The sequence below is a fragment of the Carassius carassius genome, chromosome 7 (genome assembly GCF_963082965.1).
Source record: "Carassius carassius chromosome 7, fCarCar2.1, whole genome shotgun sequence".
Taxonomy (NCBI): Eukaryota; Metazoa; Chordata; class Actinopteri; order Cypriniformes; family Cyprinidae; genus Carassius; species Carassius carassius.
In genome coordinates this window covers 33,944,733-33,961,445 of record NC_081761.1, presented here as the reverse complement: position 1 = coordinate 33,961,445, position 16,713 = coordinate 33,944,733, and the positions used below count along the sequence as shown (strand labels likewise).

The 16,713-nt window shown below is 40.6% G+C and overlaps 1 protein-coding gene and 3 long non-coding RNA genes across 4 annotated transcripts; all 4 read right to left on the bottom strand.

Annotated features, from left to right (window-relative positions):
- Nucleotides 1-1,470: 1,470 nt before the first annotated feature.
- LOC132143188 (uncharacterized) lies at nucleotides 1,471-2,118 on the bottom strand. Its single transcript, XR_009434214.1, has 3 exons — nucleotides 1,912-2,118; nucleotides 1,719-1,777; nucleotides 1,471-1,613 (listed from the first exon to the last, which is right to left on the bottom strand). It is a non-coding gene; the product is annotated as an uncharacterized LOC132143188 (long non-coding RNA).
- A 6,016-nt stretch (nucleotides 2,119-8,134) lies between these two features.
- LOC132143187 (uncharacterized) lies at nucleotides 8,135-9,133 on the bottom strand. Its single transcript, XR_009434213.1, has 4 exons — nucleotides 8,995-9,133; nucleotides 8,802-8,860; nucleotides 8,488-8,636; nucleotides 8,135-8,240 (listed from the first exon to the last, which is right to left on the bottom strand). It is a non-coding gene; the product is annotated as an uncharacterized LOC132143187 (long non-coding RNA).
- A 645-nt stretch (nucleotides 9,134-9,778) lies between these two features.
- On the bottom strand, nucleotides 9,779-13,287 carry LOC132144250 (mucin-5AC-like; the record flags this gene model as incomplete). Its single annotated transcript, XM_059555032.1, has 4 exons — nucleotides 9,779-9,832; nucleotides 10,381-10,737; nucleotides 10,882-11,409; nucleotides 11,869-13,287. Coding segments are annotated over 4 exons (2,358 nt in total), but the record flags the coding sequence as incomplete, so codon positions are not given.
- Nucleotides 13,288-16,043: 2,756 nt separating this feature from the next.
- LOC132143186 (uncharacterized) lies at nucleotides 16,044-16,669 on the bottom strand. The gene is made up of 3 exons (XR_009434212.1): nucleotides 16,545-16,669; nucleotides 16,352-16,410; nucleotides 16,044-16,186 (listed from the first exon to the last, which is right to left on the bottom strand). It is a non-coding gene; the product is annotated as an uncharacterized LOC132143186 (long non-coding RNA).
- Between the last annotated feature and the right edge of the window lie 44 nt (nucleotides 16,670-16,713).

Genomic DNA, 16,713 nt, shown 5'->3' with positions numbered 1-16,713 from the left:
AGTTGTTGCGACTGTTGAAGTCTCAGTTGTGGCAGAAGTTTCTGTGGCACTAGTGGTGGATGTTTCAGGAGCAGTCGTTGCAAGTGTGGAAGTCTCAGTTGTGGTAGATGTCTCTGCTGTGCTAGTGCTGGATGATTCTGGAGCAGTCGTTGCAAGTGTGGAAGTCTCAGTTGTGGTAGATTTTTCTGCAGCACTTGTGGTGGATGTTTCATGAGCACTTGTGAACGTGGTAGTCTCCGTTGGGGTAGATGTTTCTGCTGCACTAGTGGTGGAGGTTTCAGGAGCAGTCGTTGAGATTGCGGAAGTATCAGTTGTGGCAGAAGTTTCTGCGGCACTAGTGGTGGATGTTTCAGGAGCAGTCGTTGCAAGTGAGGAAGTCTCAGTTGTGGTAGATGTTTCTGCTGCGCTAGTGGTGGATGATTCTGGAGCAGTCATTGCAAGTGTGGAAGTCTCGGTTGTGGTAGATGTTTCTGCTGCACTAGTGGTGGAGGTTTCAGGAGCAGTTGTTGCGACTGTTGAAGTCTCAGTTGTGGCAGAAGTTTCTGTGGCACTAGTGGTGGATGTTTCAGGAGCAGTCGTTGCAAGTGTGGAAGTCTCAGTTGTGGTAGATGTCTCTGCTGCGCTAGTGCTGGATGATTCTGGAGCAGTCGTTGCAAGTGTGGAAGTCTCAGTTGTGGTAGATGTTTCTGCTGCGGTAGTTTTGGACATTTCAGGAGAAGACGTTGCAAATGTGGAAGTCTCAGTTTTGGTAGATGTTTCTGCTGCGCTAGTGGTGGACAATTCAGGAGTAGTCGTTGCAAGTGTGGAAGTCTCACTTGTGGTCAATGTTACTGCAGCACTTGTGGTGGACGTTTCAGGAGCAGTTGTTGTAATTGTGGATGTCTCAGTTGTTGTAGATATATCTGCTGCGCTAATGGTGGACGTTTCTGGTGCAGTTGTTGTGATTGTGGAAGTCTCTGTTGTTGGAGATGTTTCTGCTGTGCTAGTGGTGGATGTTTCAGGAGCAGTTGTTGCGACTGTGGTAGTCTCCGTTGTGGTAGATGTTTCTGCTGCACTAGTGGTGGAGGTTTCAGTTGCAGTCGTTGCGACTTTTGAAGTCTCAGTTGTGGTAGATGTTTCTGCTGCACTAGTGGTGGATGTTTCCGGAGCAATTGTTGTGATTGTGATTGTGGAGGGCTCTGTTGCAGCAGGAGTTGTTGTGGTTGATGAATATTCTGTTGTTGGTTCATAAGAAATGTTTTTCGGTTTAAATGGCACTCACAAAAAGCATTGACAAAGAAATCAATTTGTATTCAGAGTTTGTATTTAGCTTTTTACATAATGCTTATGAAAAACATTAATACTGATCAAAGTTAATCTAAAACCTTGTATAATCTAACCATTTTAATAGTCAGTTTATTGTCTCACATAAGTAAAATACAAGATTTGTTTATACATTTTGCTTTTAGGTTTTGTCAGACATACCTGTACCATTAACTGTAAAATAAGTTATGTTCAGGGCATTGAGAGTTGCTTTTTCATTCAGTAATGTGATTGCAACTTGTTCCTCTGATGGAACATCATCATGTGTAGAGTTGAAAATGATATCTGTTGTGGTAATGATGGAGCCCTTCCTGGAATAAATTTTTTAAAATTCTGTCATATTGCAATTATTTCTCCATATACCCACTGGACCGATAAATTGATTAATCACAAAACCAAAAAAATAGAGTATTTACCTGAAGTTTAGCACAGTGACTCTTAGGAAGGAAGGAAACTTCAGGAAAAGCTTTGCCAGCTAAAACAAAATAGAGACATTTTAAATGAATTATTGTAAATCAAACGAAATGTAAAGTATTTATACTTAAATTTAATTGCTATTTATTTAGTGAACGATTATATAGTAAATACGGTTTATAGGTGTGAACTTACTAAATCTTCAAACAAATGAGCCCTGTTTTTGAAAGCAGAAGATTGTGAATATGAGAGTTCATCAGTAAATAAATCGTTCGAGTAAAGCACCAGCTCTATTTTCAATTCATTTAAAAACTCTGTTGTTGTAGATGTTTCTGCTGCAGTCGTTGTGATTGTGGAGGTCTCTGTTATTGTAGATGTTTCTGCTGCGCTAGTGGTTGATAGTTCAGGAGCAGTTGTTGTGATTGTGGAAGTCTCTGTTGTCGTAGATGTTTCTGCTGCACTAGTGGTTGATATTTCAGGAGCATTTGTTGTGATTGTGGAGGTCTCTGTTATTGTAGATGTTTCTGCTGCACTAATGGTGGAAGTTTCAGGAGCAGGTGTTCTGATTGTGGAAGTCTGTATTGTTGTAGATGATTCAGGCACACTAGTGGTGGATGTTTCAGGAGCAGTTGTTGTGATTGTGGAAGTCTCTGTAGTTGTAATTGTTTCAGGAACAGTTGTTGTGATTGTGGAAGTCTCTGTTGTTGTAGATGTTTCAGGAGCAGTTGTTTTGATTGTTGAAGGCCCTGTTATTGTAGATGTTTCTGCTGCACTAGTGGTGGATGTTTCAGGAGCAGTTGTTGTGATTGTGGAAGTCTCTATTGTTGTAGATGTTTCAGGAACAGTTGTTGTGATTGTGGAAGTCTCTATTGTTGTAGATGTTTCAGGAGCAGTTGTTTTGATTGTGGATGTCTCTGTAATTTTAATTGTTTCAGGATTAGTTGTAGTGATTGTGGAAGTCTCTGTTATTGTAGATGTTTCTGCTGCGCTTGTGGTGGATGTTTCTGGAGCAGTTGTTGTGATTGTGGAAGTCTCTGTTGTTGTAGATGTTTCTACTGCGCTAGTTGTTGATGTTTCTGGAGCAGTTGTTGTGAGTGTGGAAGTCTCTGTTGTTGTAGATGTTTCTGCTGTGCTAGTTGTTGATGTTTCTGGAGAAGTTGTTGTGATTGTGGAAGTCTCTGTTGTAGATGATTCTGCTGTGCTACTTTTTGATGTTTCTGGAGCAGTTGTTGTGATTATGGAAGTCTCTGTTGTTGTAGATGTTTCTGCTGCGCTAGTTTTTGATGTTTCTGGAGCAGTTGTTATGATTGTGGAAGTCTCTGTTGTTGTAGATGTTTCTGCTGCACTAGTAGTTGATATTTCAGGAGCAGTTGTTGTGATTATGGAAGTCTCTGTTGTTGTAGATGTTTCTGCTGTGCTAGTTGTTGATGTTTCTGGAGAAGTTGTTGTGATTGTGGAAGTCTCTGTTGTAGATGATTCTGCTGTGCTACTTTTTGATGTTTCTGGAGCAGTTGTTGTGATTATGGAAGTCTCTGTTGTTGTAGACGTTTCTGCTGCGCTAGTTTTTGATGTTTCTGGAGCAGTTGTTATGATTGTGGAAGTCTCTGTTGTTGTAGATGTTTCTGCTGCACTAGTAGTTGATATTTCAGGAGCAGTTGTTGTGATTATGGAAGTCTCTGTTGTTGTAGATGTTTCTGCTGCGCTAGTTGTTGATGTTTCTGGAGCAGTTGTTGTGATTATGGAAGTCTCTGTTGTTGTAGATGTTTCTGCTGCGCTAGTTTTTGATGTTTCTGGAGCAGTTGTTATGATTGTGGAAGTCTCTGTTGTTGTAGATGTTTCTGCTGCAGTAGAAGTTAATAATTCAGGAGCACTTGTTGTGATTTTGGAAGTCTCTGTAGTCGTAGATGTTTCAGGAGCAGTTGTTGTGAGTGTGGAAGTCTCTGTAGTCGTTGATGTTTCAGGAGCAGTTGTTGTGATTGAGGAAGTCTCTGTAGTTGTAGATGTTTCTGATGCACTAGTGGTGGATGTTTCAGGAGCAGTTGTTGTGATTGTGGAAGTCTCTGTTGTTGTAGATGTTTCTGCTGCAGTAGAAGTTGATATTTCAGGAGCATTTGTTGTGATTATGGAAGTCTCTGTAGTCGTAGATGTTTCAGGAGCAGTTGCTGTGATTGTGGAAGTCTCTGTTGTTGTAAATGTTCCTCCTGCGCTAGTTGTTGATGTTTCTGGAGCAGTTGTTGTGATTGTGGATGTCTCTGTAGTCGTAGATATTTCAGGAGCAGTTGTTGTGAGTGTGGAAGTACCTGTTGTTGTAGATGTTTCTGCTTCACTAGTGGTTGATATTTCAGGAGCAGTTGTTGTGATTGTGGAAGTCTCTGTAGTCGTTGATGTTTCAGGAGCAGTTGTTGTGATTGTGGATGTCTCTGTTGTTGTAGATGTTTCAGGAGCAGTTGCTGTGATTGTGGAAGTGTCTGTTGTTGTAGATGTTACTGATGCACTAGTGGTTGATATTTCAGGAGCAGTTGTTGTTATTGTGGATGTCTCTGTAGTCGTAGATATTTCAGGAGCAGTTGTTGTGAGTGTGGAAGTAACTGTTGTTGTAGATGTTTCTGCTTCACTAGTGGTTGATATTTCAAGAGCAGTTGTTGTGATTGTGGAAGTCTCTGTTGTTGTAGATGTTTCTGAAGCACTAGAAGTTGATTTTTCAGGAGCACTTGTTGTGATTGTGGAAGTCTCTGTAGTCGTAGATGTTTTAGGAGCAGTTGTTGTGATTGTGGAAGTCTCTGTTGTTGTAGATGTTTCTGCTGCGCTAGTGGTTGATATTTCAAGAGCAGTTGTTGTGATTGTGGAAGTCTCTGTAGTCGTAGATGTTTCTGAAGCACTAAAAGTTGATTTTTCAGGAGCAGTTGTTGTGATTGTGGAAGTCTCTGTAGTCGTAGATGTTTCAGGAGCAGTTGTTGTGGTTGTGGAAGTCTCTGTAGTCGTAGCTGTTCCAGGAGCAGTTGTTGTGGTTGTGGAAGTCTCTGATGTTGTAGATGTTTCAGGAGCAGTTGTTGTGGTTGTGGAAGTCTCTGATGTTGTAGATGTTTCAGGAGCAGTTGTTGTGATTGTGGATGTCTCTGTTGTTGTAGATGTTTCAGGAGCTGTTGTTGTGATTGTGGATGTCTCTGTAGTCGTAGATGTTTCAGGAGCAGTTGTTGTGGTTGTGGAAGTCTCTGATGTTGTAGATGTTTCAGGAGCAGTTGTTGTGGTTGTGGAAGTCTCTGATGTTGTAGATGTTTCAGGAGCAGTTGTTGTGGTTGTGGAAGTCACTGATGTTGTAGATGTTTCTGATGCACTAATGGTGGATGTTTCAGGAGCAGTTGTTGTGATTGTGGACGTCTCTGTTGTTGTAGATGTTTCAGGAGCTGTTGTTGTGATTGTGGATGTCTCTGTAGTCGTAGATGTTTCAGGAGCAGTTTTTATGATTGTGGAAGTCTCTGTTGTTGTAGATGTTTCAGGAGCAGTTGTTGTGGTTGTGGAAGTCTCTGATGTTGTAGATGTTGCTGATGCACTAGTGGTTGATATTTCAGGAGCAGTTGTTGTGATTGTGGAAGTCTCTGTTGTTGTAGATGTTTCTGCTGCACTAGTTGTTGATGATTCTGGAGCAGTTGCTGTCAGTGTGGAAGTCTCTGTTGTTGTAGATATTTCTGATGCGCTGGTTGTTGATGTTTCTGGAGCAATTGTTGTGATTGTGGAAGTCTCTGTAGTTGTAGATGTTTCAGGAGCATTTGTTGTGATTGTGGAAGTCTCTGTAGTCGTAGATGTTTTAGGAGCAGTTGTTGTGACTGTGGAAGTCTCTGTTGTTGTAGATATTTCTGATGCGCTGGTTGTTGATGTTTCTGGAGCAGTTGTTGTGATTGTGGAAGTCTCTGTAGTTGTAGATGTTTCAGGAGCATTTGTTGTGATTGTGGAAGTCTCTGTAGTCGTAGATGTTTCAGGAGCATTTGTTGTGATTGTGGAAGTCTCTGTTGTCGTAGATGTTTCTGCTTCACTAGTGGATGATATTTCAGGAGCATTTGTTGTGATTGTGGAAGTCTCTGTTGTTGTAGATGTTTCTGTTGTGCTAGTTGTTGATGTTTCTGGAGCAGTTGTTGTGAGTGTGGAAGTCTCTGATGTTGTAGATGTTGCTGATGCACTAGTGGATGATGTTCCTGGAGCAGTTGTTGTGATTGTGGATGTCTCTGTAGTCGTAGATGTTTCAGGAGCAGTTGTTGTGATTGTGGAAGTCTCTGTTGTCGTAGATGTTTCAGGAGCAGTTGTTGTGATTGTGGATGTCTCTGTTGTTGTAGATGTTTCTGCTGCGCTAGTTGTTGATGTTTCTGGAGCAGTTGTTGTGATTGTGGAAGTTCCTGTTGTTGTAGATGTTTCTGCTGCGCTAGTTGTTGATGTTTCTGGAGCAGTTGTTGTGATTGTGGAAGTTCCTGTTGTTGTAGATGTTTCTGCTGCGCTAGTTGTTGATGTTTCTGGAGCAGTTGTTGTGATTGTGGAAGTCTCTGTAGTCGTAGATGTTTCTGATGCACTAGTGGTGGATGTTTCAGGAGCAGTTGTTGTGATTGTGGTAGTCTCTGCTGTTGTAGATGTTTCTGCGGCACTGGTGATTGATGTTTCAGGAGCAGTTGTTGTGATTGTGGAAGTCTCTGTAGTTGTTGATGTTGCAGGAGCAGTTGTTGTGATTGTGGAAGTCCCTGTTGTTGTAGATGTTTCAGCTGCGCTAGTTGTTGATGTTTCAGGAGCAGTTGTTGTGATTGTGGAAGTCTCTGTAGTTGTAGATGTTTCAGGAGCAATTGTTGTGATTGTGGAAGTCTCTGTAGTTGTTGATGTATCTGATGCACTAGTGGTGGATATTTCAGGGACAGATGTTGTGACTGTGGAAGTCTCTGTTGTTGTATATGTTTCAGCTGCGCTAGTTGTTGATGTTTCTGGAGCAGTTACTTTGATTGTGGAAGTCTCTGTTGTTGTAGATGTTCCTGCTGCGCTAGTTGTTGATGTTTCTGGAGCAGTGTTTGTGATTGTGGAAGTCTCTGTTGCTGTAGAAGTTTCTGCTGTGCTAGTTGTTGATGTTTCTGGAGCAGTTGTTGTGATTGTGGAAGTCTCTGTGGTCGTAGATGTTTTAGGAGCAGTTTTTGTGATTGTGGAAGTCTCTGATGTTGTAGATGTTGCTGATGCACTAGCGGTTGATATTTCAGGAGCAGTTGTTGTGATTGCGGAAGTCTCTGTTGTCGTAGATTTTTCAGGAGCAGTTGTTGTGAGTGTGGAAGTCTCTGTTGTTGTAGATGTTTCTGATGCACTAGTGGTTGATGTTTCAGGAGCAGTTGTTGTGATTTTGGAAGTCTCTGTTGTTGTAGGTGTTTCTGATGCACTAGTGGTTGATGTTTCAGGAGCAGTTGTTGTGATTGTGGAAGTCTCTGTTGTTGTAGATGTTTCTGATGTACTAGTGGTTGATGTTTCAGGAGCAGTTGTTGTGATTGTGGAAGTCTCTGTTGTTGTAGGTGTTTCTGATGCACTAGTGGTTGATGTTTCAAGAGCAGTTGTTGTGATTGTGGAAGTCTCTGTTGTTGTAGGTGTTTCTGATGCACTAGTGGTTGATGTTTCAAGAGCAGTTGTTGTGATTGTGGAAGTCTCTGTTGTTGTAGATGTTTCTGATGCACTAGTGGTTGATGTTTCAGGAGCAGTTGTTGTGATTGTGGAAGTCTCTGTTGTTGTAGGTGTTTCTGATGCACTAGTGGTGGATGTTTCAGGAGCAGTTGTTGTGATTGTGGAAGTCTCTGTTGTTGTAGCTGTTTCATGAGCAGTTGTTGTGAGTGTGGAAGTCTCTGTTGTTGTAGATGTTTCTGGAGCAGTTGTTGTGATTGTGGAAGTCTCTGTTGTTGTAGGTGTTTCTGATGTACTAGTGGTTGATGTTTCAGGAGCAGTTGTTGTGATTGTGGAAGTCTCTGTTGTTGTAGATGTTTCTGATGCACTAGTGGTTGATGTTTCAGGAGCAGTTGTTGTGATTGTGGAAGTCTCTGTTGTTGTAGGTGTTTCTGATGCACTAGTGGTTGATGTTTCAAGAGCAGTTGTTGTGATTGTGGAAGTCTCTGTTGTTGTAGATGTTTCTGATGCACTAGTGGTTGATGTTTCAGGAGCAGTTGTTGTGATTGTGGAAGTCTCTGTTGTTGTAGGTGTTTCTGATGCACTAGTGGTGGATGTTTCAGGAGCAGTTGTTGTGAGTGTGGAAGTCTCTGTTGTTTTAGTTGTTTCTGCTGCATTAGTGGTGGATGTTTCAGGAGCTTTTGTTGCGATTGTGGAAGTTTCAGTTGTTGTTGATGTTTCTGCTGCAGTAGTAGTGGATGTTTCTGGTGAATTTGTTGTGATTGTGGAAGTCTCTGTTATTATTGATGTTTCTGCTGTGATAGTGGAGGATGTTTCTGGAGCAGTTGTTGTGATTGTGGAAGTCTCAGTTGTTGTAGATGTTGCAGCAGGAGTTGTTGTGGTTGATGAGTAATCTGTTGTTGGTTTATAAGAAATTATTTTTGGGTTAGATGGCACTCACAAAAGCATTGGCATAAGAAAACAATTTGTATTCAGTTTGTATTTAGCTTTTTACATAATGCTTATGAAAAACAATGCTGATCAAAGTTAATATAAAATCATGTCTGATCTAACCATTTTATCAGTCAGTGTATTGTCTCAAACAAGTATTATACAATATTTTTTTTTATACATTAGACTTTTAGGTTTTTACACACATACCTGTACCATTAACTATTAACGAAGTTATGTTCAGGGTGTTGAGAGTTGCTTTTGCATTCAGTAATGTGTTTGCAACTTGATCCTCTGTTGGGATATTATCCTGTGTAGAGTTGAAAATGACATCTGTTGTGGTAATGACTGAGCCCTTCCTGGAATAAATTTTTTTGAAATTCTGTCATATTGCAATCATTTCTTCATATCCCCACTGGACCGATAAATGGATTAATCACATTTGTTTTATCTCTCACAAATTCAAACATAAACAGATGCACTCTATGAATAAAATAATCAGCACCAAAAAATTATGTGTTTACCTGAAGTTTAGCACAGTGACTCTTAGGAAGGAATGAAACGTCTTGAAAAGATCTGACAGCTAAAACAAAATACAGACATTTTAAATGAATTATTGTGAATTAAAAGAAATGTAAAGTATTCATACTTAAATGTAATTCCTATTTATTCAGTGAATGAATATTTAGCAAACACAGTATATATGTGTGAACTCACTAAATCTTCAAACAAACGAGCCCTGTTTTTGAAAGCAGAAGATTGTGAATCTGAGAGTTCATCTGTAAATAAATCATAAGAGTAAAGCACCAGCTCTATTTTCACTTCATTTAAAAACCCTGTTGTTGTAGATGTTTCTGCTGCACTAGTAGTTGATGTTTCAGGAGCAGTTGTTGTGATTGTGGAAGTCTCTGTTGTTGTAAATGTTTCAGGAGCAGTTGTTGTGATTGTGGAAGCCTCTGTTGTTGTAGAAGTTTCTGCTTCACTAGTAGTTGATGTTTCAGGAGCAGTTGTTTTGATTGTGGAAGTCTCTGTTGTTGTAAATGTTTCAGGAGCAGTTGTTGTGATTGTGGAAGTCTCTGTTGTTGTAAATGTTTCAGGAGCAGTTGTTGTGATTGTGGAAGCCTCTGTTGTTGTAGAAGTTTCTGCTTCACTAGTAGTTGATGTTTCAGGAGCAGTTGTTGTGATTGTGGAAGTCTCTGTTGTTGTAGATGTTTCTGCTGCACTGGTGGTTGATGTTTCAGGAGCAGTTGTTGTGATTGTGGAAGTCTCTGTTGTTGTAGATGTTTCTGCTGCACTGGTGGTTGATGTTTCAGGAGCAGTTGTTGTGATTGTGAAAGTCTCTGTTGTTGTAGATGTTTCAGGAGCAGTTGTGGTGATTGTGGAAGTCTCTGTTGTTGTAGATGTTTCAGGAACTGTTGTTGTGATTGTGTAAGTCTCTGTTGTTGTAGATGTTTCAGGAGCAGATTTTGTGATTGTGGAAGTCTCTGTTGTTGTAGATGTTTCAGGAGCAGTTGTTGTGACTGTGGATGTCTCCATTGTAGATGTTTCTGCTGCACTAGTGGTTGATATTTCAGGAGCAGTTGTTGTGATTGTAGAAGTCTCTGATATTGTAGATGTTTCAGGATCAGTTGTGATTGTGGAAGTCTCTGTTGTTGTAGATGTTTCAGGAGCAGTTGTTGTGATTGTGGAAGTCTCTGTTGTTGTAGATGTTGCTGCTGCACTGGTGGTGGATGTTTCAGGAGCAGTTGTTGTGATTGTGGAAGTCTCTGTTGTTGTAGATGTTGCTGCTGCACTGGTGGTGGATGTTTCAGGAGCAGTTGTTGTGATTGTGGAAGTCTCTGTTGTTGTAGATGTTTCAGGAGCAGTTGTTGTGATTGGTGTAGTCTCTGTTGTTGTAGATGTTTCTGCTGCACTGGTGGTTGATGTTTCAGGAGCAGTTGTTGTGATTGTGGAAGTCTCTGTTGTTGTAGATGTTTCAGGAGCAGTTGTTTTTATTGTGGTAGTCTCTGTTGTTGTAGATGTTTCTGCTGCACTAGTGGTTGATGTTTCAGGAGCAGTTGTTGTGATTGTGGAAGTCTCTGTTGTTGTAGATGTTTCAGGAGCAGTTGTTGTGATTGGTGTAGTCTCTGTTGTTGTAGATGTTTCTGCTGCACTGGTGGTTGATGTTTCAGGAGCAGTTGTTGTGATTGTGGAAGTCTCTGTTGTTGTAGATGTTTCAGGAGCAGTTGTTTTTATTGTGGTAGTCTCTGTTGTTGTAGATGTTTCTGCTGCACTAGTGGTTGATGTTTCAGGAGCAGTTGTTGTGATTGTGGTAGTCTCTGTTGTTGTAGATGTTTCTGCTGCACTAGTGGTTGATGTTTCAGGAGCAGTTGTTGTGATTGTGGAAGTCTTTGTTGTTGTAGATGTTTCTGCTGCACTTGTAGTGGATGTTTCAGGAGCAGTTGTTGTGATTGTGGAAGTCTCTGTTGTTGTAGATGTTTCTGCTGCACTGGTGGTTGATGTTTCAGGAGCAGTTGTTGTGATTGTGGAAGTCTCTGTTGTTGTAGATGTTTCAGGAGCAGTTGTTGTGATTGGTGTAGTCTCTGTTGTTGTAGATGTTTCTGCTGCACTGGTGGTTGATGTTTCAGGAGCAGTTGTTGTGATTGTGGAAGTCTCTGTTGTTGTAGATGTTTCAGGAGCAGTTGTTTTTATTGTGGTAGTCTCTGTTGTTGTAGATGTTTCTGCTGCACTAGTGGTTGATGTTTCAGGAGCAGTTGTTGTGATTGTGGAAGTCTCTGTTGTTGTAGATGTTTCAGGAGCAGTTGTTGTGATTGGTGTAGTCTCTGTTGTTGTAGATGTTTCTGCTGCACTGGTGGTTGATGTTTCAGGAGCAGTTGTTGTGATTGTGGAAGTCTCTGTTGTTGTAGATGTTTCAGGAGCAGTTGTTTTTATTGTGGTAGTCTCTGTTGTTGTAGATGTTTCTGCTGCACTAGTGGTTGATGTTTCAGGAGCAGTTGTTGTGATTGTGGTAGTCTCTGTTGTTGTAGATGTTTCTGCTGCACTAGTGGTTGATGTTTCAGGAGCAGTTGTTGTGATTGTGGAAGTCTCTGTTGTTGTAGATGTTTCTGCTGCACTTGTAGTGGATGTTTCAGGAGCAGTTGTTGTGATTGTGGAAGTCTCTGTTGTTGTAGATGTTTCTGCTGCACTAGTAGTTGATATTTCAGGAGCAGTTGTGATTGTGGAAGTCTCTGTTGTTGTATATGTTTCTGCTGCACTAGTGGTTGATGTTTCAGGAGCAGTTGTTGTGATTGTAGATGTCTCTGTTGTTGTAGATGTTTCTGCTGCACTAGTTGTTGATATTTCAGGAGCAGTTGTTGTAATTGTGGAAGTCTCTGTTGTAGTAGATGTTTCTGCTACACTAGTTTTTGATGTTTCAGGAGCAGTTGTTGTGATTGTGGATGTCTCTGTTGTTGTAGATATTTCTGCTGCACTAGTAGTTGATATTTCAGGAGCAGTTGTGATTGTGGAAGTCTCTGTTGTTGTAGATGTTTCTGATGCAGAAGTGGTTGATATTTCAGGAGCATTTGTTGTGATTGTGGAAGTCTCTGTTGTTATAGATGTTTCTGCTGCACTAGTGGTTGATGTTTCAGGAGCAGTTGTTGTGATTGTGGAAGCCTCTGTTGTTGTGGATGTTTCTGCTGCATTGGTGGTGGATGTTTCAGGAGCAGTTGTTGTGATTGTGGATGTCTCTGTTGTTGTAGACGTTTCTGCTGCACTTGTGGTTGATGTTTCAGGAGCAGTTGTTGTGATTGTGGAAGTCTCTGTTGTTGTAGATGTTTCAGGAGCTGTTGTTGTGATTGTGGAAGTCTCTGTTGTTGTAGATGTTTCAGGAGCTGTTGTTGTGATTGTGGATGTCTCTGTTGTTGTAGACGTTTCTGCTGCACTTGTGGTTGATGTTTCAGGAGCAGTTGTTGTGATTGTGGAAGTCTCTGTTGTTGTAGATGTTTCAGGAGCTGTTGTTGTGATTGTGGAAGTCTCTGTTGTTGTAGATGTTTCTGCTGCACTAGTGGTTGATTTTTCAGGAGCAGTTGTTGTGATTGTGGAAGTCTCTGTTGTTGTAGATGTTTCTGCTTCACTAGTGGTTGATTTTTCAGGAGCAGTTGTTGTGATTGTGGAAGTCTCTGTTGTTGTAGATGTTTCAGGAGCAGTTGTGGTGATTGTGGAAGTCTCTGTTGTTGTAGATGTTTCTGCTGCACTTGTGGTTGATGTTTCAGGAGCAGTTGTTGTGATTGTGGAAGTCTCTGTTGTTGTAGATGTTTCAGGAGCAGTTGTTGTGATTGTGGTAGTCTCTGTTGTTGTAGATGTTTCTGCTGCACTAGTGGTTGATGTTTCAGGAGCTGTTGTTGTGATTGTGGAAGTCTCTGTTGTTGTAGATGTTTCTGCTGCACTAGTGGTTAATGTTTCAGGAGCAGTTGTTGTGATTTTGGATGTCTCTGTTGTTGTAGATGTTTCTGCTGCACTTGTGGTTGATGTTTCAGGAGCAGTTGTTGTGATTGTGGAAGTCTCTGTTGTTGTAGATGTTTCTGCTGCACTAGTGGTTAATGTTTCAGGAGCAGTTGTTGTGATTTTGGATGTCTCTGTTGTTGTAGATGTTTCTGCTGCACTGGTGGTGGATGTTTCAGGAGCAGTTGTTGTGATTGTGGAAGTCTCTGTTGTTGTAGATGTTTCTGCTGCACTAGTGGTTAATGTTTCAGGAGCAGTTGTTTTTATTGTGGTAGTCTCTGTTATTGTAGATGTTTCTGCTGCACTAGTGGTTGATGTTTCAGGAGCAGTTGTTGTGATTGTGGTAGTCTCTGTTGTTGTAGATGTTTCTGCTGCACTAGTGGTTGATGTTTCAGGAGCAGTTGTTGTGATTGTGGAAGTCTCTGTTGTTGTAGATGTTTCTGCTGCACTTGTAGTGGATGTTTCAGGAGCAGTTGTTGTGATTGTGGAAGTCTCTGTTGTTGTAGATGTTTCTGCTGCACTGGTGGTTGATGTTTCAGGAGCAGTTGTTGTGATTGTGGAAGTCTCTGTTGTTGTAGATGTTTCTGCTGCACTAGTAGTTGATATTTCAGGAGCAGTTGTGATTGTGGAAGTCTCTGTTGTTGTATATGTTTCTGCTGCACTAGTGGTTGATGTTTCAGGAGCAGTTGTTGTGATTGTAGATGTCTCTGTTGTTGTAGATGTTTCTGCTGCACTAGTTGTTGATATTTCAGGAGCAGTTGTTGTGATTGTGGAAGTCTCTGTTGTTGTAGATGTTTCTGCTACACTAGTTTTTGATGTTTCAGGAGCAGTTGTTGTGATTGTGGATGTCTCTGTTGTTGTAGATATTTCTGCTGCACTAGTAGTTGATATTTCAGGAGCAGTTGTGATTGTGGAAGTCTCTGTTGTTGTAGATGTTTCTGATGCAGAAGTGGTTGATATTTCAGGAGCATTTGTTGTGATTGTGGAAGTCTCTGTTGTTATAGATGTTTCTGCTGCACTAGTGGTTGATGTTTCAGGAGCAGTTGTTGTGATTGTGGAAGTCTCTGTTGTTGTAGATGTTTCAGCTGCATTGGTGGTGGATGTTTCAGGAGCAGTTGTTGTGATTGTGGAAGTCTCTGTTGTTGTAGATGTTTCAGCTGCACTAGTGGTTGGTGTTTCAGGAGCAGTTGTTGTGATTGTGGAAGCCTCTGTTGTTGTGGATGTTTCTGCTGCATTGGTGGTGGATGTTTCAGGAGCAGTTGTTGTGATTGTGGAAGTCTCTGTTGTTGTAGATGTTTCAGCTGCACTAGTGGTTGATGTTTCAGGAGCAGTTGTTGTGATTGTGGAAGCCTCTGTTGTTGTGGATGTTTCTGCTGCATTGGTGGTGGATGTTTCAGGAGCAGTTGTTGTGATTGTGGAAGTCTCTGTTGTTGTAGATGTTTCAGGAGCAGTTGTTGTGATTGTGGAAGTCTCTGTTGTTATAGACGTTTCTGCTGCACTTGTGGTTGATGTTTCAGGAGCAGTTGTTGTGATTGTGGAAGTCTCTGTTGTTGTAGATGTTTCAGGAGCTGTTGTTGTGATTGTGGAAGTCTCTGTTGTTGTAGATGTTTCTGCTGCACTAGTGGTTGATTTTTCAGGAGCAGTTGTTGTGATTGTGGAAGTCTCTGTTGTTGTAGATTTTTCAGAAGCTGTTGTTGTGATTGTGGAAGTCTCTGTTGTTTTAGATGTTTCTGCTTCACTAGTAGTTGATATTTCAGGAGCATTTGTTGTGGTTGTGGAAGTCTCTGTTGTTGTAGATGTTTCAGGAGCAGTTGTGGTGATTGTGGAAGTCTCTGTTGTTGTAGATGTTTCAGGAGCAGTTGTTGTGATTGTGGTAGTCTCTGTTGTTGTAGATGTTTCTGCTGCACTTGTGGTTGATGTTTCAGGAGCAGTTGTTGTGATTGTGGAAGTCTCTGTTGTTGTAGATGTTTCAGGAGCAGTTGTTGTGATTGTGGTAGTCTCTGTTGTTGTAGATGTTTCTGCTGCACTAGTGGTTGATGTTTCAGGAGCTGTTGTTGTAATTGTGGAAGTCTCTGTTGTTGTAGATGTTTCTGCTGCACTAGTGGTTAATGTTTCAGGAGCAGTTGTTGTGATTTTGGATGTCTCTGTTGTTGTAGATGTTTCTGCTGCACTTGTGGTTGATGTTTCAGGAGCAGTTGTTGTGATTGTGGAAGTCTCTGTTGTTGTAGATGTTTCTGCTGCACTAGTGGTTAATGTTTCAGGAGCAGTTGTTGTGATTTTGGATGTCTCTGTTGTTGTAGATGTTTCTGCTGCACTGGTGGTGGATGTTTCAGGAGCAGTTGTTGTGATTGTGGAAGTCTCTGTTGTTGTAGATGTTTCTGCTGCACTAGTGGTTAATGTTTCAGGAGCAGTTGTTGTGATTTTGGATGTCTCTGTTGTTGTAGATGTTTCTGCTGCACTAGTGGTTGATGTTTCAGGAGCAGTTGTTGTGATTGTGGAAGTCTCTGTTGTTGTAGATGTTTCTGCTGCACTAGTGGTTGATGTTTCAGGAGCAGTTGTTGTGATTGTGGAAGTCTCTGTTGTTGTAGATGTTTCTGCTGCACTAGTGGTTGATGTTTCAGGAGCAGTTGTTGTGATTGTGGAAGTCTCTGTTGTTGTAGATGTTTCTGCTGCACTAGTGGTTGATGTTTCAGGAACAGTTGTTGTGATTGTGGAAGTCTCTGTTGTTGTAGATGTTTCTGCTTCACTAGTAGTTGATATTTCAGGAGCATTTGTTGTTGTTGTGGAAGTCTCTGTTGTTATAGATGTTTCAGGAGCTTTTGTTGCGATTGTGGAAGTTTCAGTTGTTGTTGATGTTTCTGCTGCAGTAGTAGTGGATGTTTCTGGTGAATTTGTTGTGATTGTGGAAGTCTCTGTTATTATTGATGTTTCTGCTGTGATAGTGGAGGATGTTTCTGGAGCAGTTGTTGTGATTGTGGAAGTCTCAGTTGTTGTAGATGTTGCAGCAGGAGTTGTTGTGGTTGATGAGTAATCTGTTGTTGGTTTATAAGAAATTATTTTTGGGTTAGATGGCACTCACAAAAGCATTGGCATAAGAAAACAATTTGTATTCAGTTTGTATTTAGCTTTTTACATAATTCTTATGAAAAACAATGCTGATCAAAGTTAATATAAAATCATGTCTGATCTAACCAATTTAGCAGTCAGTGTATTGTCTCAAACAAGTACTATACAAGATTTTTTTTATACATTAGACTTTTAGGTTTTTACACACATACCTGCACCATTAACTATTAACGAAGTTATGTTCAGGGTGTTGAGAGTTGCTTTCTCATTCAGTAATGTGTTTGCAACTTGATTCTCTGTTGGGACATTATCCTGTGTAGAGTTGAAAATGACATCTGTTGTGGTAATGACTGAGCCCTTCCTGGAATAAATTTTTTTGAAATTCTGTCATATTGCAATCATTTCTTCATATCCCCACTGGACCGATAAATGGATTAATCACATTTGTTTTATCTCTCACAAATTCAAACATAAACAGATGCACTCTATGAATAAAATAATCAGCACCAAAAAATTATGTGTTTACCTGAAGTTTAGCACAGTGACTCTTAGGAAGGAATGAAACGTCTTGAAAAGATCTGACAGCTAAAACAAAATACAGACATTTTAAATGAATTATTGTAAATTAAAAGAAATGTAAAGTATTCATACTTAAATGTAATTCCTATTTATTCAGTGAATGATTATTTAGAAAACACAGTATATATGTGTGAACTCACTAAATCTTCAAACAAACGAGCCCTGTTTTTGAAAGCAGAAGATTGTGAATCTGAGAGTTCATCCGTAAATAAATCATTAGAGTAAAGCACAAGCTCTATTTTCACTTCATTTAAAAACCCTGTTGTTGTAGATGTTTCTGCTTCACTAGTAGTTGATGTTTCAGGAGCA